Source organism: Dermochelys coriacea, chromosome 2, assembly GCF_009764565.3.
Source record: "Dermochelys coriacea isolate rDerCor1 chromosome 2, rDerCor1.pri.v4, whole genome shotgun sequence".
NCBI classification, from domain to species: domain Eukaryota; kingdom Metazoa; phylum Chordata; order Testudines; family Dermochelyidae; genus Dermochelys; species Dermochelys coriacea.
The window spans coordinates 155,990,325-156,016,667 of record NC_050069.1 but is presented as its reverse complement, the minus strand read 5'-3'; the positions used below and the strand labels follow the sequence as shown (position 1 = coordinate 156,016,667).

At 41.5% G+C, this 26,343-nt stretch overlaps 1 protein-coding gene across 5 annotated transcripts in view; it reads left to right on the top strand.

Annotated features, from left to right (window-relative positions):
* Positions 1-9,125: 9,125 nt before the first annotated feature.
* The window catches only part of STX17 (syntaxin 17), a 64,466-nt gene continuing 47,248 nt past the window's right edge, over positions 9,126-26,343 (top strand). Inside the window, exons 1-4 of one of the 5 annotated variants that reach the window (XM_038388561.2) lie at positions 9,126-9,414; positions 10,723-10,780; positions 15,033-15,214; positions 25,823-25,888. In XM_038388561.2, the coding sequence (XP_038244489.1) occupies positions 15,092-15,214; positions 25,823-25,888 (189 nt within the window). In that variant the 5' untranslated portion in view covers positions 9,126-9,414; positions 10,723-10,780; positions 15,033-15,091. Of the gene's footprint in view, positions 9,415-9,578; positions 9,692-10,722; positions 10,781-13,434; positions 13,587-15,032; positions 15,215-25,822; positions 25,889-26,343 lie in introns of those variants that run through there. The other 4 variants (XM_038388563.2, XM_043508537.1, XM_038388567.2 and 1 more) reach the window with 4 other exon arrangements.

Below are 26,343 nucleotides of genomic sequence, written 5' to 3'. Positions count from 1 at the left end.
ACTAATTGGGTATCTCTCCTGATCCCCTTGGGAATAATAATTAATAATACCATAATGACACCCATAGATATCCCTAAGTGGGCACTCAGAGAGCAAGAGGAATATCGCTCTATCAGTCTAGATGCGTGTATCTTGGAGGAGGAATGTGGATACATATGTTCCACAGAGGTCTATCAAGAACCCCATATCTGCCTTAATAGCGATCAGGGAAGTGTCATCATAATCTGGAACACCATTGAGGCAACCAGTCTCAGGTTGTTGTGATCAACAGTAACTGTTTGTGTACAAGAAGTTTTTGTAGGAAGTTCCTTGTGAACTTCTTTTACCCTGTTGAAAATTATCCAAATGTGAATCTCTGTCTATGTTTTAAGAAAAGGAGTACTTGTGGCACCTTAGAGACTAACAAATGTATCTGAGCATAAGCTTTCATGAGCTACAGCTCACTTCATCGGATGCATGCAGTGGAAAATACAGTGGGGAGATTTTATATACACAGAGAACATGAAACAATGGGTGTTACCATACACACTGGAACAAGAGTGATCAGGTAAGGTGAGATATTACCAGCAGGAGAGAAAAAAAACCTTTTGCAGTGATAATCAAGATGGGCCATTTCCATCAGTAGACAAGAACGTGTGAGGAACAGTGAGGGGGTGGGAGGGAATAAACATGGGGAAATAGTTTTACTTTGTGTAATGACACATGCACTCCCAGTCTTTATTCAAGCCTAAGTTAATGGTGTCCAGTTTGAAAATTAATTCCAATTCAGCAGTCTCTTGTTGGAGTCTGTTTTTGAAGATTTTTTGTTGAAGAATTGCGACTATTAGGTCTGAAATCGAGTGATCAGAGAGATTGAAGTGTTCTCCGACTGGTTTTTGAATGTTATAATTCTTGACATCTGATTTGCGTCCATTTAGTCTTTTACATAGAGACTGTCTGGTTTGGCCAAATTGGGTGGGACCAATGTGATATTGGAGATAGGAAGAAGTGGGAGCTGCAAGCCTTAGCAGGCAAAGACATAGAGGAAGAATTGGGAAAATTGGTCCTAGGACCAATCCTATTCAACATATTCATAAATGATCTGGAGAAAGGGGTAAACAGTGAGGTGGCAAAGTTTGCAGATGATACTAAACTGCTCAAGATAGTGAAGACCAAAGCAGACTGTGAAGAACCTCAAAAAGATCTCACAAAACTAAGTGATTGGGAAAAAAATGGCAAATGAAATTTAATGTGGATATATGTAAAGTAATGCACATTGGAAAATATAACCCCAGTTATACATACAATATGATGGCGGCTAATTTAGCTACAATTAATCAGGAGAAAGATCTTGGAGTTATCGTGAATAGTTCTCTAAAGACGTCCACGCAGTGTGCAGCAGCAGTCAAAAAAGCAAACGGGATGTTAGGAATCATTAAAAAGGGATAGAGAAAAAGATGGAGAATATCTTATTGTCCTTATATAAATCCATGGTACGCCCACATCTTGAATATTGCGTACAGATGTGGTCCCCTCATCTCAAAAAAGATATACTGGCATTAGAAAAGGTTCAGAAAAGGGCAACTAAAATGATTAGGGGTTTGGAACGGGTCCCATATGAGGAGAGATTAAAGAGGCTAGGACTTTTCAGTTTGGAAAAGAGGAGACTAAGGGGGGATATGATAGAGGTATATAAAATCATGAGTGGTGTGGAGAAAGTGAATAAGGAAAAGTTATTTACTTGTTCCCATAATAAAAGAAAGAGGACCACCAAATGAAATTAATGGGCAGCAGGTTTAACACAAATAAAAGGAAGTTCTTCTTCATTCAGTGCACAGTCAACCTGTGGAATTTCCTGCCTGAGGAGGTTGTGAAGGCTAGGACTATAACAGGGTTTAAAAGAGAACTGGATAAGTTCATGGAGGTTAAGTCCATTAATGGTTATTAGCCAGAATGGGTAAGGAATGGTGTCCCTAGCCTCTGTTTGTCAGAGGGTGGAGATGGATGGCAGGAGAGAGATAACTTGATCATTACCTGTTAGGTTCTCTCCCTCTAGGGCACCTGGCATTGGCCACCATCAGTAGACAGGATACTGGGCTGGATGGACCTTTGGTCTGACCCAGCATGGCCATTCTTATGTTCTTATGAGAAGGAACATTGACCCCCACAGACAACACCTTGACTGTGGCAGGATGAACTTTACCCAAGAGTGACAAAGGACTGTTACTGATGTATTTTCAGACAATGCTGATTTTGTGGAAGAACAAAGAAATGACCCAATGTTGGGATGGGCCTACGACCAAACAGCTCAGGTCAGATGGTAGAATTTCGAGATAGTGGAATTTCAATTCCTGAAACAATGGCCCCTCTTGGAGCTAGAGGGAGAGAAAATATATAGAATAGCGAAAGAGCACCCGAGTAGGGAGATTAAAATGAAACTGCTTGTCCCAAAGAACCACCACAGAGAAATACTGTGCCTGGCACACACCATGGTCAGGAGAAAACACTCCACCAAGTGAAACTTAGTTTTTATTGGCTGGGGGTGTCCATAAGGAGGTCTGAGAGTACTGTGCCTCCTGCCTGGAATGCCAGTGGGCAGGTCAGAGGAAGGTATCCAGGTCCCATTGATACTCCTCCCTGGGGTATGAGAGGATTGTCGTGGGCCTCTGGGAAAAGAGTGCAACGAGATTCCCGCACATACTAGTCACATTTGACTATGTGACTCAGTACCCCAAGGCTATTCTGCTCCACTCCACAGAGGCAATAGCCCTTGCCCTGAAGCTCACGAAAGTGCTTGCCTGGGAGGGGATCACTTGGGAAATAATCACAAGTCAGGTTTCAGAGTAGCAGCCATGTTAGTCTGTATTCGCAAAAAGAAAAGGAGTACTTGTGGCACCTTAGAGACTAACAAATTTATTAGAGCATAAGCTTTCGTGAGCTATGAAGTGAGCTGTAGCTCACGAAAGCTTATGCGCTAATAAATTTGTTAGTCTCTAAGGTGCCACAAGTACTCCTTTTCTAATCACAAGTCAGGGCACCAACTTTGTCCTAGCTTATGAGGGAACCGTGTAGCCGGCTGAAGGTAAAAAGCTTTAAGAACATCTGTGTACCACCCCCAATCTGATGGGCTGATAAAGAGATTTAATAAGACCTTGGAAAATTGCTGCAAGCCCTGGAACCTTGCCACTGGGACCAATTACTTCTGCCACTCCTGTTCGCTGACCACAAAGCCCCTCAGACATCAACGGGGTTCTGCTTTTTTGAATTACTATATGGGCGACAGCTAAGGGGAATGCTAAATCTCCTTTGGGAGACATAGGAGAAATGAAGTTCCAAGGCCATGATTTTGGTACAGCATGTGATACACCTGAGAGAGAAGTTAAAGATTTTAGGAAAGTTGTGAGAGAACCTAGTCATGGTGCAAGAGGGGCAAGCACAAGTGTACCACAAGGAAATCAAGAATCTCTAATTGTTTTACTTCTCTCTCTCTCCTCATTTGCACTAAATATTATTTACTAAGGGGGAAAGCCCACTAGATATGTTCTGAAATCTATCTTTCTCCTATTCCACCATTGCAGATTTATTTAAAGTGCGGTTTTACTCTCAAAATTATGTAAAAATAGCACCTTTTCACTTCACTGATTACTTCCCTGTGTATTGACAGGTTTCAGAGTAGCAGCCGTGTTAGTCTGTATTTGCAAAAAGAAAAGGAGTACTTGTGGCACCTTAGAGACTAACAAATTTATTAGAGCATAAGCTTTCGTGAGCTATAACTCACTTCATCGGATGCATTTGGTGGAAAAAACAGAGGGGAGATTTATATACACACACAGAGAACATGAAACAATGGGTTTATCATACACACTGTAAGGAGAGTGATCACTTAAGATAAGCCATCACCAGCAGCGGGGGGCGGGGGCGGGAGGAGGAAAACCTTTCATGGTGACAAGCAAGGTAGGCTAATTCCAGCAGTTAACAAGAATATCTGAGGAACAGTGGGGGGTGGGGGGAGAAATAACATGGGGAAATAGTTTTACTTTGTGTAATGACTCATCCATTCCCAGTCTCTATTCAAGCCTAAGTTAATTGTATCCAGTTTGAAAATTAATTCCAATTCAGCAGTCTCTCGTTGGAGTCTGTTTTTGAAGCTTTTTTGTTGAAGGATAGCCACTCTTAGGTCTGTAATCGAGTGACCAGAGAGATTGAAGTGTTCTTCAACTGGTTTTTGAATGTTATAATTCTTGACGTCTGATTTGTGTCCATTCATTCTTTTACGTAGAGACTGTCCAGTTTGGCCAATGTACATGGCAGAGGGGCATTGCTGGCACATGATGGCATATATCACATTGGTAGATGCGCAAGTGAACGAGCCTCTGATAGTGTGGCTGATGTGATTAGGCCCTATGATGGTGTCCCCTGAATAGATATGTGGACAGAGTTGGCAACGGGCTTTGTTGCAAGGATAGGTTCCTGGGTTAGTGATTCTGTTGTGTGGTGTGTGGTTGCTGGTGAGTATTTGCTTCAGATTGGGGGGCTGTCTGTAAACAAGGACTGGCCTGTCTCCCAAGATCTGTGAGAGTGATGGGTCATCCTTCAGGATAGGTTGTAGATCCTTGATGATGCATTGGAGAGGTTTTAGATGGGGGCTGAAGGTGATGGCTAGTGGCGTTCTGTTATTTTCTTTGTTTGGCCTGTCCTGTAGTAGGTGACTTCTGGGTACTCTTCTGGCTCTGTCAATCTGTTTCTTCACTTCAGCAGGTGGGTATTGTAGTTGTAGGAATGCATGATAGAGATCTTGTAGGTGTTTGTCTCTGTCTGAGGGGTTGGAGCAAATGCGGTTATATCGTAGAGCTTGGCTGTAGACAATGGATCGAGTGGTATGATCTGGATGAAAGCTAGAGGCATGTAGGTAGGAAAAGCAGTCAGTAGGTTTCCGATATAGGGTGGTGTTTATGTGACCATCGCTTATTAGCACCGTAGGGTCCAGGAAGTGGATCTCTTGTGTGGACTGGTCCAGGCTGAGGTTGATGGTGGGATGGAAATTGTTGAAATCATGGTGGAATTCCTCAAGGGCTTCTTTTCCATGGGTCCAGATGATGAAGATGTCATCATTGATGTCATCTTCATCATCTGGACCCATACACTACACACTATCAGAGGCTCGTTCACTTGCGCATCTACCAATGTGATATATGCCATCATGTGCCAGCAATGCCCCTCTGCCATGTACATTGGCTAAACTGGACAGTCTCTATGTAAAAGAATGAATGGACACAAATCAGACGTCAAGAATTATAACATTCAAAAACCAGTTGGAGAACACTTCAATCTCTCTGGTCACTCGATTACAGACCTAAGAGTAGCTATCCTTCAACAAAAAAGCTTCAAAAACAGACTCCAACGAGAGACTGCTGAATTGGAATTAATTTGCAAACTGGATACAATTAACTTAGGCTTGAATAGAGACTGGGAATGGATGAGTCATTACACAAAGTAAAACTATTTCCCCATGTTATTTCTCCCCCCACCCCACCCCCCACTGTTCCTCAGATATTCTTGTTAACTGCTGGGAATTAGCCTACCTTGCTTGTCACCATGAAAGGTTTTCCTCCTCCCGCCCCCGCCCCCCGCTGCTGGTGATGGCTTATCTTAAGTGATCACTCTCCTTACAGTGTGTATGATAAACCCATTGTTTCATGTTCTCTGTGTGTGTGTATATAAATCTCCCCTCTGTTTTTTCCACCAAATGCATCCGATGAAGTGAGCTGTAGCTCACGAAAGCTTATGCTCTAATAAATTTGTTAGTCTCTAAGGTGCCACAAGTACTCCTTTTCTTCTTCCCTGTGTATGTGTTCAGAATTGTATTTGCTGAATTTTAACATGATTCACTTGTGCAAGCATTGTAGAGCCAACATGGGTAAGAGAGTAGGGTGGACTACTTCCTGGTTTGTAGATCAATAATATTGTTAAGAACCAGAAGAAGGGCCGTATTCTGCCCATACACCTATGTACCATCATTGACATCAGTAGGATTGTACAGTTGTAAATGAAGACAGAATGACAGAAAAAATGAGTTTGATAGATGCATCTGAAAGCAGAACTTGAACCACAGAATCTTTATTATTGATGATGAGGCATGAGCCAGAACATACACAGCCTGGCTTTCTGTTTCCAGATGAGTTAAAGGGGCTGGTAATTAAAAAAAAAAAAAATCTTGGAGACTAGGCCAATATGATTTAGAAGTTACTGTAACACAACAAATATGGAACCCCATAATGTCGTTTTAACAGAGTAACTTTTCAGAGTAGAACTGCACTTAAAGACGTAGTGGAATTAAATACAACTGGAATATTTATTTAAAGGAATTTATTTTACTCTAACTGAAGAACAGATTTCTGTCCTTTTTTTCCATATTGAAATCCACTGTTTAATCATACTTGGCCCCCAATATTCTCTGAAGAACAGACATCAACAGGAGATATCGTCTAGATGGGGAACACTGGCCCATAGAGAACAGGGACATGAGGCAACTGAACTACAACTCCCAGGAGGAGCTGGATTGGATGTTAGGCAAAGAAACATGAACTGGGACGGGAGGAGCAAAATAGAATATGAACCCCCTTCTCCACTGGCTTGTGGGCTGATCTAATGCTCACTGAGATGAGTGGGAATATCTCCACAGACATTAGCAAGCACTGAATCAGGCCATCAGAAATTATCTGTGCACATGGGTGTGAGTGAGTAGAGGCACCAACTGAGTGGTGGAGAATTCTGTTTGTTAGAAGCGGGTGCAAATTTAATGAATTTATTTTGTGGGACAAGACTATGTTACAGGAGAATTAATGGATACATTTTGTTTGGAGGGGGAGGAAATGTGTGATAAAGCAAAGTATAAATTTGTTTGTGGAACTCTAGGGGGCCTACTTCAAATGTGATTGGGTGGCATATCCAAAAATAGTTATGCCACTATATGGAAATGTCAGCACCATTTTCACTTTTACTGAAGCAACTCTTCCCACCCAAGGTATGGATAAACATGTCAATTTTACATTTACTTTTAAAGAATATTAAGTGTAATATAAAGTCATACAAACATTAAAGATATGGTGCTAACTTTACTCTCCAATACCCAAACAATCTCTTAGCTAATTTAAATTCTGTTCCAACACTGTCTTTTCATTGGGAAACACATCTATTCTCATATTTTACAATTATTTTCATAGTAATCGTTAGTTATTTAAACTTCTTTCAAAATATTTGGGGTCAGAGTTGGGATTCTAACTACGAACAAAATATAATGTGCACCTGTGTGTTACCTCATATTCTACTAGAAGGCCCCTTTTTGTGCCATTAAATTTTAAAGAAAAAATCAAAGCCCAATGTGCAAGTGGAGCACAGGGTTGCCACCTGTGGGGTACACAAAAATGGGACTGGGGGCAAGCAGCCTGGACTGGCGGGGCAGGGTGTCTATTGATGCTTCCTGTATATTAGAACGTTTAAAATGATGATGAGCAGAAGAGCATGGATTGGAGAGCATTGAGTCACTGAAGGGCCCTACATACTTGGGTCTGACTCCATTTAGCCATTGACAGGCCCTGCACCTCTGTCCCCGCAACCCAGGTTTGAGGAGAGCACTTGTGTCTCCTCATCTCTCGCCTTCCCTGTAGCCAGTACCCCCCACCCACTGTGAAAGAGGCTGTGCTCCCTCCCACCCCCAGAGAACAGATTCAGCAGGGGACCAAACCAAACCCTTTACATAGAGGAAACCCAGAGGGAAAGGCAGCCCCAGGGCTGGGGAACAGGCAAAATGTTCCAGAATGATGTAGAGATTTCTCAGGTCAACCCTGGGAAAACCTGGACAAGTGCCAATCCTAGGGGAGTTCCAGGCCCAGAAACAAATATGTGTTGCATGTAGGGTGACCAGATGTCCCAATTTTATTGGGACAGTCCTGATATTTGGGGTTTTGTCTTATATAGGCCCCTATTACCCCCCACCCCCGTCCCGATTTTTCACACTTGCTGTCTGGTCACCCTAGTTGCATGTTTATTTCAACGAGGAGGCCGTCATCAAACACAAGTTTTTTATTTGACTGTCCTTTTTACATTTTATAACATGATCAAGCAGAAGACTTTTGTCTTGTTTTCCTTTTCCCCTATTAAAATCTTGCATCATGCATCAATTTATTTTTATGAATCATTATAGTCAAATGATTTGTAAAAATAAAGTGATATGTAGCATGAGATTTTATGACTATATACACTAATGAAATGTTATATCTGAGAATGCACAAAAATTAGGAAATTCATGTTAACTATCATAAGAAAGGTAACTGTTAATGAGGGCCCCCATCCTGCGATTGAATGTCTCGGAGTGGATTTTATTGGGACTTTCCACCCTGTAAAGTCAAGCACATGAATAAGGGGTGCAGGCTTGGGCCCTAAAGTTGTTATGGTTTGTTTGTGGCCCCAGATATAGGCTTGGAAGTATTAGCTTTTTAATAAAAAGAAAAGGAGGACTTGTGGCACCTTAGAGACTAACAAATTTATTAGAGCATAAGCTTTCGTGAGCTACAGCTCACTTCATCGGATGCACGAAAGCTTATGCTCTAATAAATGTGTTAGTCTCTAAGGTGCCACAAGTCCTCCTTTTCTTTTTGCGAATACAGACTAACACGGCTGCTACTCTGAAACCTAGCTTTTTAATGATAAAATGTCAATTTTGCTGTACAAATATTTCCACTGATAACAGAAATACACAGCTAGGCAAAGTAAGAAAAACGCTGTTTGGGAACTTTACAGAGCTTGTTTTAAAGATGTTTCCTCTATATATGTTGACATCTTTCAAATATGGGGTTGACAATTTGCATTTTAAGGGTTATACAACTTTAACTTTTTGAATTTCAAATCTACTGTCATTAAACAACCCCTGTCTGATCCTTCCCCCCCTCATCGTTTCCCTGCAACTGTGAAAGGGTAGATCAATAAAAAGTTTAGACCCCACAACGGTGCACATTTTAACTAGAAAAAATGCTGACCTGTAATCCACACGAGGAGAGGGCGAGATTCTAACAACTGAATTGGGCCCAGCCTCTCCCCAGCACAGGGAGCGAAGTGACGCCCAGCAGGGAGAATAAGGGGCCGGGCCGGGCCGGGCCGGGGGCGGCAGCAGCAGCCTGGGCAGCGCCTCTCTGCGGGTGCGGCGCCGGGTCCCTCCGTGCCTGGCCGCGCTGCGGGAAGCAGGCCGGGCGCCGGCTGGGGGCGGGTCGGTGCTGGGCGCTTCCCGGGTTAGGAAACTCCCGGCACGTGGTGAGGCGAGGCGGGGCCGGGCCGGGCGCTGGCCGCTGTCCCGCCGCCGCTTCGCCGCAGCGCCCGCTCCGGGCCGCCCCCCCCGCGCTCGGGTCCCAGCGGCGCCGTCGCCTCCTGCCCGGCTGTGAGGTGAGAGCGGCTGGTCGGTGTCTCCCCCCCCCCACCCCCCAGTTCCGGCCCCGCCCCGGTTTCGTTTCTGCCCCGGCCGGCCCCATCCTGCGGGGCCTGCGGGCGCGGCTCCGGCTGGGGGGCCCTGGACGCGACGCGCGGCGGCGGGGGGTGAGACGGGGCCGTGATGTGTTGTGGTGGGGACGAGCCTGGGGAGCTCGGTGGCGGTGGCGCGGGGAGACGAGACACGTTTCTCCGCCTCCCCTTCCTATTCCCAGAGCCGTGGGCGGCTGCTGCGGTACGTGTCTCCCCCAGGGGCTCCTGTGTAGCGGGGACTTCGGGGTGGAGGCTTTTGAAGGGGTGACTTATCCCGCTGTGCGGGTAGGGCTCGGCCTCACCGGGCTCTCTGCGGCTTGTCCGTGCCACAGCAGCGATTGATTGATTGTGAGGCGTTCGCCGTACAGTCGTCCGAGTTGGGTACCGGCCCGACAGTTCAGCGTGGGTCTGCCCTGCAACCTTTCCAGCATCACGGCTGTGTCGGGATATCTGCCTCTACCGTGCCCCATACCCCGTTTGTATCGCTGTAGCCTGGGAAAGTCCGGGGCTCCTCAGCAGCGCGTCCCGCTCGGGGGACATGCAGCAGCAGCAGCGGCCAAGGCGCAATGTGGTCTGAGCTGTGCTGTCCCCCAGAGACAGAGTGTAGCTCACGAAAGCTTATGCTCTAATACATTTGTTAGTCTCTAAGGTGCCACAAGTCCTCCTTTTTCTTTTTTAGAGAAAGAGTGGGGAGTCCCGCCCCAGGGCGACGAGTGGGTAACAGCAGTGCTTCCTCATTTCTAGGAGCTCAGCCTCACTTCAGGAAAATGAAACCAATTGTGTCCCTACAGAGCCCTGGCATGTGGTGGTACAGGCCTTCACCTCTTCGTTTAATAATTGCCTGTGTCCCTCAGGGTAGTACCCGGTGCCCCCACTTCTGAAATGCTGAGTTACAAGAAGATACACTCTGTGAGGGTTGAAACGCTGTTAGCCGTCACACTTACTGTGTTTCAACCATGTGGTACGTGCACACAGATCACCCGTCGACTTCTTTGCTGGCATCGCTGAATGGAGTTACGCCAGCAGAGAATATGACCCAGTGTTTAGAACCCTTCATGCCACTAACTGGTTACAAGCTCGGCTTGAAGTTGTAATGGGAACACCTTGTGGTTAAAATTTTTGGACCTATAGCCTCTCTGAGGAAGATCCCTGTTGTGTGACATGGGTTGTATTGCTGTATAGCAACACTGTTAGTAACATGTAAATAGTATTTTAATTTGATTCTTGCTGCAGATGCAGGATGGTTTGAGGCCACTTCAAAAATATGGCCCTATAAAATGAAATAAAAATAGTAAGTACGTACATTTATACTTACTTACTTGGTGATGTAATACAGTTTGATAAAATATATTGTGTGAATGTACAACATGAAAACAGCACTGTATACGCAACAGATGTTCAAGTTTATTACACGTTGTAACTTCAGTATATGAGTGCAAAGGAGTCCTGATAGGCATCTGCAGAAGTACATGAGTATGAAACTTTTGCAGGTCCATATTAACAGCAATCACCAAAATGTACATTACAGATCAAACTGCCTCAATTTTCACAAAGTTTAGAATAGAATTAACAGGTACAAAAATTGGCAAAATTGGAGCCCCATCCTGTAAAATTCCTAGCACCCTCAACTTCCACTGTGTATCAATCAACAGGAGCCGAGAGAGTTCTCTGTGAAGAGACTGTAGCTTAGTGGAAGATACATTTTCAAATCAAGTGCATCTCTGTTTTACTTTCAGTAAGACCAGGAAGTTAAAATGACTTCTAAAATGTTTTTAATCTGACAGTTTCAACCTCACAAATTTGTCACCTGTTCAATGCCTTGTATAGTACTACCTTAAATCTAATCATACAGTAAACTTCAATTGTCTGCTGAACAAACTTATTAATTAATAACATACTATGTTCTGTAATTCTTCATATGTGAAGTTTGAGAACAATAACTTTACAGTAAAGGCAGTACTCAAATGTGTGGGAAACATTGACAATCCACCTGTGGAGTGGAAGATGGACACATAACGGCTTGCATTTTTTTTTTTCTAAAAGCTCTCAGATAATTGTTGCTTGATGCTAGTGATAAAATTTATGACAGTGACCACAGGAAGCAATGTATATTTATTTTAATGTAGATTAATTGGCTAATGATATTTCAGTCTTGTTTCAATTACTATTTTTCAATGAGCGAAAATGTGCAAATGAACTCTGTATGTCTAGTGTGTATATATATATGTCTATAGCTATCTAAATCATCATTCATCTCCTGTTTCAAGGCCTGAAAAGAAACACGAGATGAAAAAATAAGGGAAAAAAGAAAAATAAACTACTTATCTATTCATTGGTTGATCTTGAAAAGGGTCATGACCAAGTTTGACTTTACTAAGACTCTCTTTGGGAGTAACTAGCTGATCTTCCTCTTTGCGGGTTCAGGCGGGATCCAGGTGTGGGTTGAGAGGGTTCTCTGTGGGGCAATCTGGGGGGGGGGGCGGAATCTGGATGCACAGGGGCTTGTTGGGGGTTCTGGGTACAACAGTAATGGGACTCTGCAGGGGGTCCAGGTGAAGGTGGTTGGGACTCAGCGGGAGTGGTCTCGATGTGGAGGGATAGAGCTCAGCAGGGGAGTATGGGTGTGTGGGGGGGTTCAGTGAGGGGTCCAGATGCAGCTGGTTGGGGCTTGGTGGGGTGGGGATCTGGGTGTGGGTGGCTCAGTGGGGTGATCCAGGTGCAGGAGGAATGGGGCTCATTGGGGGCGGGGGTGGGGAGGCTCACTGGGAGGGTCTGGGTATAAGGAGGTCTGGATGCACAGGTGTTGGGTGGATGGGGGAATCCCTCCCCCTGCACCAGGATCCCTCACCCTGCAGCTGAGGAGTGATGGGTACAGTAAGAGTCGGGGAGGAGGAGAGGGGAAGTTTGCAAAGGGGAGAAAACTGGGGGTGGCTCGGCCCCGGCCCCCGATGCCGTGCAAGGGAAGAGGAAGTCCTGTCCTCCCCAGCCTCGCTGGGACTAGCAGCTGAGCCCGGTGCAGGGTAGGAGCTACCAGAAGAGTCTTCCCCACTCCTGCCTCCTGCCCAACAATGATTTACCTCTCTGCCGGCTGCCCTAGGCCTCCAATACATACTGCTGGGGAGGGATGCATGGCCACTCTTGTGGCTTCCCTGTCAGAAAGTCATTTTTCTGTGGGGAATCAATACATCTGCAGGGGACATAAATTCTGCACATGCGCAGTGGCGCAGAATACCCCCAGGAGTAAATTCACATAAACTGGAGAGGTAGGTTAGCTCTGCTTCACAGTGGCCCCACATAATTTACCTGAACTGTTGATCTGACTCTGAGTGTATCCTAAATAAAAATAACAATTAGACACAACAGTGTTGTTAGCTTAATTATAAATCTAATTTACTCAAATACAGCCTATGCAGTAGATTTCAATCAATTTTTACTGTATGGTAAGGTTTAAGAGTCTGCTATTCTGTTATTAAGATAATTCAGGACAAAGAAAAAACTGACACATCCTAAATTTCTTAAAGGAACCAGTTTGTAATTTAATTTTAATTCAAACTCATTTGTGGAATTATTTGTAAAGTGTCAGAAAATTCTGTACTTAAAGAATCAGTGCTGTAAATTTTGGGCATGATGCACTGTATTCTTTATTCATAACAAAAAAAAAGTTGAATTCCTGCGTTCCTAGCAAAATGGAACTCGGTCATAACTGGGGAGTTGTGACTGGTGCCTTCATAATAACTGTTAAATAAGGACTTTTCTAATGTGATGTAGTCCAGTAAAACCTGATAAAAGGACTGATGTAATTTTTTTTAAACCACTTGACACTCTGAACATCAGTAATGGTAGAATTTTCTAGGGCTTTACGGAATAGATATATTGAAATATTAAACTTCAGATTTTTCAGAATTTAAAATTAAAGGGTCTTGATGCATACTCATTTCAGGAATTGCATGTATAAGTGCAGAATTTGTTGGAACAGAAAAGGACATCTAAGAGATCACTAGTCTATCCCTCTGCATTTTGGAGTAAAGTGATTCATAAACAATTGCAAAACTGAGTAACTAAAATGCCTTTCTTTCGAGGTTGTGAAACAGAAAAAGGTAAATCAGTGGTACTGCTGAGTTTAAATATTTGAAGGGAAACCTCCAAAGCTGATGTACTTGAAACTTGTTCTGCTGTTTTTTAAAATCTGCTTGTCCACGTAATTTTTTTTGTTCAGGAAAAAATACATTTTTTGGTAGTATTTTCTTCATAAAAGAAAATGATTTGTAACTCAACATTGATAAATCAGAGGGTGATGGTATTGAAATTTGATTAATCTTGAACTGTTTTCCCTGTGGAAACTCCTATTTCTTCCCCTCTCCCCCCACCAGAAGTTGATCTTTCTCCTTTCCCAAAGGCCTGGGCAGGAAATGCTAGGCCCGGCTGGCTTTTCTCTACTTGACAAGAAGTTTACAATTCTACACTAGGAGGGTTCTGCCAGTTTAACTATACCAATATAGTTTAACTATACCTGCAAAACTCTATTGTAAAAGCGCTTTTACACTAATCTGTGTCAACACTAGTCCTTTTACTGGTATAGCTATGTTGGCAAAACTGTCTAGTATAGATCTGCCCAAATTTGTATTTTTTTTTTTAAAGGAAAGTTAAATCAAAGAAAATCATGTTTCAATAAATTGTATTAATACAGTTCTAATGCTGCATGAATAAAGGGACATTTTGATTTTCAAACTCTCACATGAAGTTTTTCTTGTTCCTTGTGCATACACAGTATGATGGAATTTTTTTCATTAGTCACATGATGTATGTGTTTGTGCAAAAGTGTGCGTTGATATGCAGCAATATAAAATTCTACATATCTTCATCTCAGGGAAAAGAAAAAAAAACCCAAGTACAGTTTAAAGAAAGATGCAGAGTCAGGTTACTTAATCCCACATCCTGTAAAGATTTACACAATATGCTTAGTCTTTGTAGAATTGGGGCTTTAATCGTTTTGCAAGAAGGTAGAGTCCATTTGCTGTGGGAACCTTCACTCAGGATTTCCGTGTGTGTGTGTGTGTGTGTGTGTGTGTGTGTGAACTTTCACCCTCAATTTTATATTGGTGTCTTCCAGAATATCTTAAGTTTTACAAATATGTACAAAGCTTACAGAATTTGAAATTGTAAAGTCTGGGTTCTGAGTCTGCAAAGCACCGAATCACCATTTTAACATTAATATGCGCATAAATCTGTCCCTATTCATCAAAGCACTTAAACATGTACCTTAATCATTTAGCTGTTTTGTCAGATTAAAAACATTGTCCATTGAAAATATTCCCCAAGAATAAAGTTCTTAATTTGTTTGTGAGCACTGGCATTAGTTTCAGCTAATGAATCATGCAGGCTTGAATGATTAATTCGTAACAATTATATTTTTTTTGTATGAGGAGCATTATGTGAAATATTGATACCTTTTTTTGTTTTTAAAAGCTTAATATAGTTAAACTGTATCAGAGCAAGTAATATTAATAAATCTTGCTTAAGTCTAAATATCTTTTTCTTTTTAGGGGTTTCTAGATGAGTAAAGGCTTATTGGTCAAGTTCTGACTTGATAGATATTTTTAGGATGTCCGAAGATGAAGAAAAAGTTAATATTCGTCGTCTTGAACCTGCCATCCAAAAATTCATTAAAGTGGCAATTCCAACAGATCTCGAAAGGTTGAGAAAGCACCAAATTAATATTAAGAAGGTTAGTTTTTCCTCCTACTAATATAGTTTTTATTAATGTACAGAATCAGTTACACTTAAAACATTTATACTGATTTCAGCCAAATGTAGACTATAGGATGAGATGCTTTGATAAAAAACGTGGCTATTGTTTGACAGTGTAGTTTAGTGGTTCTTTTATTAATCTAATTTGCAAACACATCAGTCATAGAAGGTCTACCTAGCAATGGATAAACCCACACATTCAGAAAAACCTCTGTTTTGTGTTAGTGTGTGTTTACCTGTTCTATCAGTAATAGGAAAAATCCTGAAGTCCTTAGTTTTAACACAATTCTTATTTAGGCAAAACTCTTCTTCTTTGCTTCAGTGGAAGATTTTTACAAGTAAAAACTATGTAAGGAACTCAGGATTTGTCCTAGTGTTAGGTTATTAAAATGAGGTGGGAGAAATAACTATTATTTAGTGTTCCTTAAAGCAAAGAGAAAAATCATTCATGATTGGTTATTGAAAATTGTATCTGAATCTTAATACCAGATGGTATGTTTTCAATTGACGATATGATTGTTGAACTGGAAAGCCTCTTGAACAAAGTTGAATATTTCTCTTTTAGAGCATTGAGAAAAATAAACTGATAGTTTAAATACCCGAGTGTATTCTGGGAACTACCATAAGAGATGCTATGTTTTTAAGGTAATTCTGTAGCAGATTTACTTAAGTAAGTGATACAGTTAATATTGAAATGGGTGGAGAAAAACAGGCGGTGTATGAATTGTGAAGTAAGGAGCGTAAGGAACATAATATTGATTACATTCATTCAGAAACAGTGAAAAGATTGAAAGAGGGTGTATTTAACGGAAGAAATTATATCTGATACCAGATCACAAAGCAATGCAAACCAAGGCCCCCAATCTTGCAAAGATTTATACACATGCTTAACTTTATGCATGAGTAGCCCTATTAACGTCACTGTAGTTGCTCTTGGTATATAACGTTAAGTATGTGTTTCAGAGTAGCAGCCCCAACCTGAAGCAAATACTCACCAGCAACCACACAACAGAACCACTAACCCAGGAACCTATCCTTGCAACAAAGCCCGTTGCTAACTGTGTCCACATATCTGTTCAGGGAACACCATCATAGGGCCTAATCACATCAGCCACGCTAACAGAGGCTCGTTAAACTGCACATCTACCAGTGTGATATATGCCATCATGTGCCAGCAATGCCCCTCTGCCATGTACATTGGCCAAACTGGACAGTCTCTACGTAAAAGAATAAATAGACACAAGACGTCAAGAATTATATCATTCAAAAACCAGTCGGAGAATGCTTCAGTCTCTTTGGTCACTCGATTACAGACCTGAGAGTGGCTATCCTTCAACAAAAAAACTTCAAAAACAGACTCCAACTAGAGACTGCTGAATTGGAATTAATTTTCAAACTGGACACCATTAACTTAGGCTTGAATAAAGACTGGGGTGGATGGCTCATTACACAAAGTAAAACTATTTCCCCATGTTTATTTCCCCCCCCCCCCCGATGTTTTTGTCAGCTGCTGGAAATGGCCCACCTTGATTATCACTACTAAAGGTTCTCCCCCTTCTCCCGCTCTCCTGCTGGTAATAGCTCACCTTACCCGATCACTCTCCTTACAGTGTGTATGGTAACACCCGTTGTTTCATGTTCTCTGTGTATATAAATCTCCCCACTGTATTTTCCACTGAATGTATCCGATGAAGTGAGCTGTAGTTCACGAAAGCTTATGCTCAAATAAATTTGTTAGTCTCTAAGGTGCCACAAGTCCTCCTTTTCTTTTTTTTAAGTATGTATGTTAACCTTTGTAGAATTGGGGCATACATTTGTTTAATCAATTTGGGAAAGGATGAAGAGTTTGGAAGAAAATTTTGTGGGCCTATGGAGCATTAACGAGCATGACTCATTGAAAGACCTGGAAAATTTCAGTCTGAACAGTTAATCTGGCAAAGTTAATCGGAATTGAAACTAGGGTCTTCTATTGGGAAGTTTTGGGCATCCTTAACTTATGTGGTGCTACCACCTCCCTGCATGATAAATAAAATGGAGGAAAGGAGAAGCCCTAAAAAAGGAATATCTGGTGTCCATTGTTAAATTTGGGGGTTACAGGAGGTGCTCTAGCTCTTCTAAAGCTGTTGAGCTTTCAGTGATGGCATAATGGATAGTGCAGTGTGTGAACGAATATTGACATAACTGTTTCCAGTGGAAGGAAGCTTAGAATGGGATTTTTTTTCAATAGAACAACCATCCAACACACCTCAAAACTAACTAAAAAAGCATTGCCTCCCATTTGAAAGAAATATGTAGATATAAGAGACTATCTTGTAATAAAAGCCAAGGGTGGACAAACCACCTATTGAATAGAGTAATGCAGAACTAAGGCTTAAGTTTCACCATTCCCTTTCTCTTGCTAGTAGATTTAAGCAGAATTAAATATTTGTGGCTTGCATATTAGATCAGGGGTGGGCAAACTTTTTGGCCTGAGGGCCACATGGGGGAATAGAAATTGTATGGCTGGCAAGAATGCTCACAAAATTGGGGTTGGGGTGTGAGAGGGGGTGCAGGCTTTGGGGTGGGGTTGGATATGAGGAGTTTCGGGTGTAGGGGGGTGCTCTGGGCTGGAACCAAGGGGTTTGGAGGGGGATCAGGGCTGGAGCAGGGGTGTGGGAAGGGGGTGCAGGTTCTGGCTGGGGGTTTGGGCTCTGGGGTGGGGCTAGGGATGAGAGGTTTGGGATGCAGGAGGGTGCTCCATGCTGGGATGGAGGGGTTTGGAGAGTGGGAGGGGGATCAGGGCTGGGGCAGGGGGTTGGGGCATGGGGAGAGGCTCACGAGTGCAAGCTTCGAGCAGTGTTTACCTCAAGCAACTCCCGGAAGCAGTGGCATGTCCCTTCTCTGGCTCCTAGGCGTGGAGAGGCCCCTGACCCTCAGAGCGAGGACATGCCGTGGCTTTCAGGTGGTGCGGCCCCTGATCTGGAGCCCCGGCTGGAGTGCCTGAGCAGGGCTGAGCCAGGTGGAGCAGCCCCAAACCAGCGCCCCTACCGGAGCGGGACCGAGTCGCGTGTTGCAGCCCCACCTGGCTCCCCTCTGGTAGCTAGCGGACCTGCTTAAAATGGGTCTGGCCCATGGGCCATAGTTTGCCCATCCTTATATTAGGAATTAGTCTAAATTTTAAAATACAGCTAAAAAGTTTTAACTGGTATTTTATATGCTTTCTGTATGTGTGTGTATGTGTGTATATTTTTTTTAGTTGCAATAAAAGTATTACTTCACAAAGCTATATAGAACAAAGTGTCAACCTATAGATATTGTCCATACCATGTCAGTGCTGGAAAAACCTCACTTATGGTTTATAAACATCTTTATAACAGATTTCAAACAAATGGCTAAGCACTTAGCACAAAGCTTTATATTCTGGTTTAAGCAGTGCAAACCGATGAGAACCAGTATATTCATCCATGGAGTTTGCTTTCTTTAGGAAAAGAGAAAATTATCCTTGCTATTACATGCTATATGTTTCCTAGAACCTTGAAACGCACAATGTAAATTAAGAGCCATCCATTGTAGCATTAATAGGGAAGCCATTTGGACTTTCTACTATTTTTAGACTTAATAGCCAGAACTACGCACTTTCTTCCGGTGTCTCCCTTTGTTAGTGACACCTCCAAAATGTGTTTGTAAAGTTCCTGTAGGAATGAGGTAGTTAGTTAGATTGTTTCGCTACCTGGTTGATTGAGAATGACATTTCCCTGCCTGTAGATTGTTCAACATATTGTGAGCTTAGTATTTATGCCCATTGAGTGAAATTAGACATTGATGGGCTTTTACCAATTATTTTCAGTTTTTCGGTTTTTCCTACCTTCGTCTTTCTCCCCATCCTGATTCTTTCACGCATGAATATTTTTAAAAGCTATTTTTCTGTGATTGGTGAAAACATGCATATAAAATATATCCTCTAAGATGAAATGAGTCTGTAGGTCAGTGCTGATTTAACTTTTTATTGTGTACAAAGCAGGCAACTATGACCAGAATTCCGTCCAAGATCATTGTCAGGGAAACTCATGCTTAGCAACAGCTTAATTACAGACAGTACAACCACACATTGTTTCTGTGACAGGCTTCTGTGACCACATAGTAGAAACATTCTACTTTATCTATGGTTAGAGCTTAAGTTTTTAATTTCAAAATCTTATGCATTTTGAAAAAGTATCGGTGATGGATATCTTATTGCTTTTTAGGTAGAGAACAGTAGTGTGCAAACTATTTTATTAAATGATGCAATTAAATGTGACTAGAGAAGAGAAGATTCTTTAAACGAGTTTTTAACACAAATCTTATTTTTCAGGTATTGGCTATACCTTTATTCCAGCTACATCACTTTAGTTTCTTATACTAAAAGCAAGAACTAGTAGCAATATTTAGAACAAGTTTGTCTTCCTGTTTTCAGAGCAACGAGGAGAAAAACTCTGAAACCTGTTATCAGAACATTATTGGTTGACCAGCTTCATGTACTGTACACAGCCCATAGCTGAAATTCGGGATTTTTGTTTTATTTAGGCCTTGTTAATTATCGGACCATAAAATGTAACAATCCTAGAAAGTGAACCTCCTGAAATTACTGAATTATACACATTCTGTTTGATAGGCTGGAGACAAACTCCTCATCCCAAACAAACTGTTAGAAAACTCTCTTCCTACTTAACATAAACAAAACAAAGCAGAGTTGTAAACACTGACTAAAATCCCTTCCCCCTTGGTTGCTTAGCTTTCATTCTCTAGTTTTGAGATGTCATAATTTCATTAGTTCGTCACTCACCCAAGTCTGTGTCTACACTTGGGAAAAACAACAAGGAGTCCTTGTGGCACCTTAGAGACTAACAAATTTATTTGGGCATAAGCTTTTGTGGGCTAGAATCCACTTCATCAGATGCATGGAGTGGAAAATACAGGAGCAGGTATAAATACATGAAAAGATGTGAATTGCCTTATCAAGTGTGAGGTTAGTCTAATGAGACAATTCAATTGACAGCAGGATACCAAGGGAGGAAAAATAACTTTTGAAGTGGTAATGAGAATGGCCAATTTCAGACAGTTGACAAGAAGGTGTGAGTAACAGTAGGGGGAAATTAGGTTTACATTTTATAATGACCCAACCACTCCCAGTCTTTATTCAGGCCTAATCTGATGGTGTCCAGTTTGCAAATTAATTCCAGTTCTGCAGTTTTACGTTGGAGTCTGTTTTTGAAGGTTTTTTGTTGAAGAATTGCCTCTTTTAGGTCTGTTATTGAGTGACCGGGGAGATTGAAGTGTTCTCCGACAGGTTTTTGAATGTTAGAATTCCTGATGTCAGATTTGTGTCCATTTATTCTTTTACGCAGAGACTGTCCGGTTTGGCCAATGTACATGTCAGAGGGGCATTGCTGGCACATGATGGAATATATCACATTTGTAGATGAGCAGGTGAATGAGCCCCAATAGTGTGGCTGATGTGGTTAGGTCCTATGAGAGTGAGGGATCATCCTTCAGGATAGGTTGTAGATCTTTGATGATGCGCTGGAGAGGTTTTAGTTGGGTGCTGAAAGTGATGGCTAGTGGCGTTCTGTTATTTTCTTTGTTTGGCCTGTCTTGTAGTAGGTGACTTCTGGGTACTCTTCTGGCTCTGTCAGTCTGTTTCTTCACTTCACAAGGTGGGTATTGTAGTTTTAAGAACACTTGATAGAGATCCTGTAGCTGTTTGTCTCTATCTGAGGGATCGGAGCAAATGCGGTTGCATCTTAGAGCTTGGCTGTAGACAGTGGATCTAGTGATGTGGTCTGGGTGAAAGCTGGAGGCATGTAGGTAAGAATAGCGGTCAGTAGGTTTCCAGTATAGGGTGGTGTTTGTGACCATCTCTTATTTGCACTGTAGTGTTCAGGAAGTGGGTCTCTTGTGTGGACTGGTCCAGGCTGAGGTTGATGGTGGGGTGGAAATTGTTGAAATCCTGGTGGAATTCCTTAAGAGCCTCTTTCCCATGGGTCTAGCTGATGAAGATGTCATCAATGTAACGCAAGTATAGTAGGGGCATTAGGGGATGAGAGCTGAGGAAGTGTTGTTCTAAGTCAGCCATTAAAATGTTGGCATACTGCGGGGCCATGCGGGTACCCATAGCTGGCTTGAAGGTATACATTGTCTCCAAATCTGAAATAGTTATGGGTGAGGACAAAGTCAGGATTATCTGGCTATGTAGACTCTTTCCTCAGGCCCTCTGCTACCAGCACTCCCAGCTATCTTCGAGACACCACTGACTTCCTGAGTAAACTATAATCTTTTGGCGATCTTCCAGAAAACACCATCCTAGCCACTATGGATGTAGAAGATCTCTACACGAACATTCCACACAAAGATGGACTACAGGCCATCAGGAATAGCATCCCTGATACCATCATGGCAAACCTGGTGGCTGAAGTTTGTGACTTTGTCCTCACCCACAACTATTTCAGATTTGGACACAATTTATACCTTCAAGTCAGCAGGACTGCTATGGATACCCGCATGGCATCACATAGCCAGAAGGGTACCCAGAAGTCACCTACTACAGGACAGGCCCAACAAAGAGAAACAGAACACCACTAGCCATCACCTAAAGCCCCCAACTAAAACCTCTCCAGCGCATCATCAAGGATCTACAACCTATCCTGAAGGATAATCCCTCACTCTCACAGACTTTGGGGGACAGGCCAGTCCTCGCTTACAGACAGCCCCCCCCAACCTGAAGAAAATACTCACCAGCAACTACACACCACACAACAAAAATATTAACCCAGGAACCAAACCCTGCAACAAACCCCGTTGCCAACTCTGTCCACATATCTATTCAGGGGACATCATCATAGGACCTAACCACATCAGCCACACCATCAGAGGTTCATTCACCTGCACACCTACCGATGTGATATATGCCATCATGTGCCAGCAATGCCCCTCTGCCATGTACATTGGCCAAACCAGACAGACTCTACGCAAAAGAATAAATGAACACAAATCTGACATCAGGAAACATAACATTTAAAAACCAGTAGGAGAACACTTCAATATGCCTGGTCACTCAATAACAGACCTAAAAGTGGCAATTCTTCAACAAAAAAGCCTTCAAAAACAGATTCCAATGTGAAACTGCAGAACTGGAATTAATTTGTAAACTGGACACCATCAGATTAGGCCTGAATAAAGACTGGGAATGGTTGGATCATTATAAAATGTAAACCTAATTTCCCCAATACTAATTTCCCCTTACTGGTACTCACACCTTCTTGTCAGCTGTCTGAAATGGGCCACTCTCATTACTACTTCAGAAGTTATTTTTCCTCCCTTGGTATCCTGCTATCGGTTGAATTGTCTCGTTGGACTAACCTCACACTTGATAAGGCAATTCACATCTTTTCATGTTTCAGAGAAGCAGCTATGTTGGTTTGTATCCGCAAAAAGAAAAGGAGTACTTGTGGCACCTTAGAGACTAACAAATTCATTTGAGCATAAGCTTTCGTGAGGTACAGTGAAGTGAGCTGTAGCTCACAAAAGCTTATGCTCAAATAAATTTGTTAGTCTTTAAGGTGCCACAAGTACTCCTTCATATCTTTTTATGTATTTATACCTGCTCCTGTATTTTCCATTCCATGTATCTGATGAAGTGGGTTGTAGCCCACGAAAGCTTATGCCCAAATAAAATTGTTCGTCTCTAAGGTGCCACAAGGACTCCTTGTTGTTTTTGCTGATACAGACTAACATGGCTACTGCTCTGAAACCTGTACACTTGGGAACTTTAGCAAAAAATCATCACAGGTATTAGCATCTGTTAAAGCTATCTAGACAAGCGTATGGTGACTTTCCAGTGTCTTGACTGTTGAACTTGCTAAAATTCTGAAATGTAAACAAAGCCAAAAGTTTCTAATGTAAAAAACAAGGAGAAGGTTTTTGCAGAACCTTTAATCATGACATTGGGTCTTTTCCATTTACATAGATGTCAAGGATTGGCTGTCCTTAAGAGTGAGATTTACAGCCCCAAAGAGTGAGACTTTCCATGTAGTGTGTTAGGTCATTGCTTAAAACAGGGACTCTCATCTTTGGTCCTTGGCGACATCTGGTAGTCCAGGTTTTTAATTCAACCAGCACTTAATAGTTTCTTTTAACATGTACAGTGCTTAATATTGCAGATGAAACATGTAAATGGCCTAATTCATACTTAAAGTCTAGGGCACGTGAGAATTGTATATTCTGTGCAAACCAGTGGATTTTAATAAAAACAATTTATTTGCTGGTTGGAACAAAAACCTGGATGGTTGGAGATCCCCGAGGACATGAATTTGTCCAGTATGATTTACATTTTGAATTGTATTTTGCAGAACCTGCAAACTTTCGGACAAGTCCTACTTGTTTTTTGGGCAAATTTTTTTTTTTTTGACCGTCAAGTATTGTCATGTACACACACACACACCCCGCCCCCAACCTAGCCTTCTCTCGTGTGCAATATGAAGTGCAATATAGAATGCGGGCCTGTAGTCTCCATGGTTACCACAGTATACAAGCTTGGAAGCTCTAAGCCCCACGCTTGAGGCCCTGGATGTATGGTTGCCTTTTGTAGTGCCCGAGTAAAAATCTATTTATTTTCTCAATATGAGTGTGATAAGCTTAGGAAAGAGTAAGTGTAAGGAAAGTGTAAGAGTGTGAGATGTCAAGTCTCACTCACTCATTAGCATGCTATATCCGAATTTACAGAGATCTGAATACAGCAACTTTAACAGGATATAGTACTTTATGTCAAAAGCACCGGATATCACCAAATTTGTTACTCGTTATTTTAATGCAGTTGTTGATGTGATGAATTTAACAAAAACTGTAAGTACAAAAAATATGTGGAAAACATTTTGGGGACTCTGAATAACACTGGGAGAATAGATTTCAGAGCGGAAGCCATGTTAGTCTGTATCAGCAAAAAGAATGAGGAGTACTTGTGGTGCCACAAGTACTGGAAGAATAGAAAAACTCTTGGACGTTGACAGAAAAATATAGCTATAGATACAAAATTGAGGCCAACGTTTGGAGGGGGGAAAAAAAGTGTGCGCGCGCCTAATGTTAGTCCCTAGTTGGGCACCTAAGTAAGTTACCTAATTTTCAAAAGTGCTGAGTCATTTTTACAGTTTTGCTTTTCAGTGTACAGCCACACTTGAATATTTAACTTTGACCCTTTCATTTTAAGAAACGATTTCTAAGGCTTTGAAGAATTATAAATGTTCAGAAGGTCTTACTGTAGATGGAAGCTTTATGAGTTCATAGGATTTCAAATATCGCCCTTCTGGATTTATAATTTCATCCCATATGTTCTAGAACGGGGTGCCCAACCTACGGCCTGTGGACCGTACACGGCCTACTAGAGCATTTCATAAGGCCCGTGGCCTGCTTCAACACAATATACTAACAGCTGATTCATTAACGTTTTGTCATGTTTACATCATTTTAGTTTCCACCAAGTGTGTAAATAGATGATATTGTACATAAGTTGTTTCTATTGAAATTCATATGAAAGAAGCTGAACTTAAAATATAAATCAGTACAGGTGACTTTAAATCTTATTAAAATGTGTAGAATCTGTTTCACCCACACAAGGTTACGCTTAGGTTTATGTGGCCCTCCTGTGTAATAAGACTGGCTACCACTGCATTAGACAATCAGAACAATAATGCATTAGCTGGATTTTTAATTTTTAAATTTTTAATCAAATTTTTATATGTCTATTTATAATTTTTGACTGAAATAAATGTTAGCGCCTGCAGTCTTGCAAGCTGTCAGTACCAACAACTAAACTGTTTCCTATAAAATATTTCTTGTTGAATTACATTTTAACCATATAAACCCATCACCCCTTGGGGTAAAAAGATAACTTTGTAGAATCTAGTCTTATTTATTTTGCAGGTTACTTTTAAGCAAAAATAATTAATTATGTCAAATTGCTTAAAGCAGCAACATTATTTACTTATGATGAAAGGCAATGTCACTAACCTCATTTCATGAATATTGATTTAAACCTTAGGTTCCAGAGATAATCCAGACAATTAATCTACTAAATCACTTGTTTGAAGAAAATATAAAATCAATGAATAATGAAATTTGACCTTGAGACCACCTGTTAGAATCTTACTTCTCAAAGATGATAAAAATAATATTTTGAATTCTCCTTATAATGAGGGGTTCTGAGAATCTAAACCAATATATGAGTTTGAGAAGGCAGAAATTAGCACTCGGTCTTTCTATTCCTTGTCAGGCTGTCTTGAAGGTCACATTGTTTTCTAAAACACACTGCTTGAATATGAAGCTCTCTTACCCCAAAACATATTGAATGTAATATTTAACATGAATATTTCACAGAACCTTTCGGTATGAATATTTCATACAACACCCTTATAAATATCAAAATTTGTAGTCTCAGGTAGATCATCTGTGAGAACACTAGGAGAGATTGAAGAATATGATACACTCTTCAATACATTAGTTCACTAATGTAAACTACAGAAATTTAAAATAATTATTCTTTTCTAGCAATTATACAGAGTATTTTTTCTTTGTGTAGTATCAGAGATGCAGACTGTGGGACAGATTACATGAAGAGCACATCAATGCAGGACGTACTGTTCAGGTAAGGATATTAAAGTGGCTATGTGAAATTAATGGGATTAAATGCCTTTTATTTAGTGCTAGATGTGATGGGGAGGGATTTTGATAGGGATTAATATTTTATAGGCACCTGTTACTGCTTTACTTTAAAGTAGGATTACCCAAAATGTGGCCTGAGGGGCAAATGTAGCCATAGGCTTTCTCTCCTTGTAAGTGCAGAAAGAGAACAAAGATGATCGTCAACAGTGTTTATTTCCAGCAAACTCAAACCACAAAATGTTTCTATTAATCTAACAAGATACAAATGCAAGTAAATTTTGTGGTTGTGTGCCCTTATTTTTGACTTTTAAATACTGTGTGTATGCATGCAAATCTGCAGCTATGTGTGACTCTTAGCACCTGACAAATTATTAATGCAGTCTTGTGTGTTGCAGAGTTTGAACATTGGGTTATCTTATATTATAAATGTAATTAGAA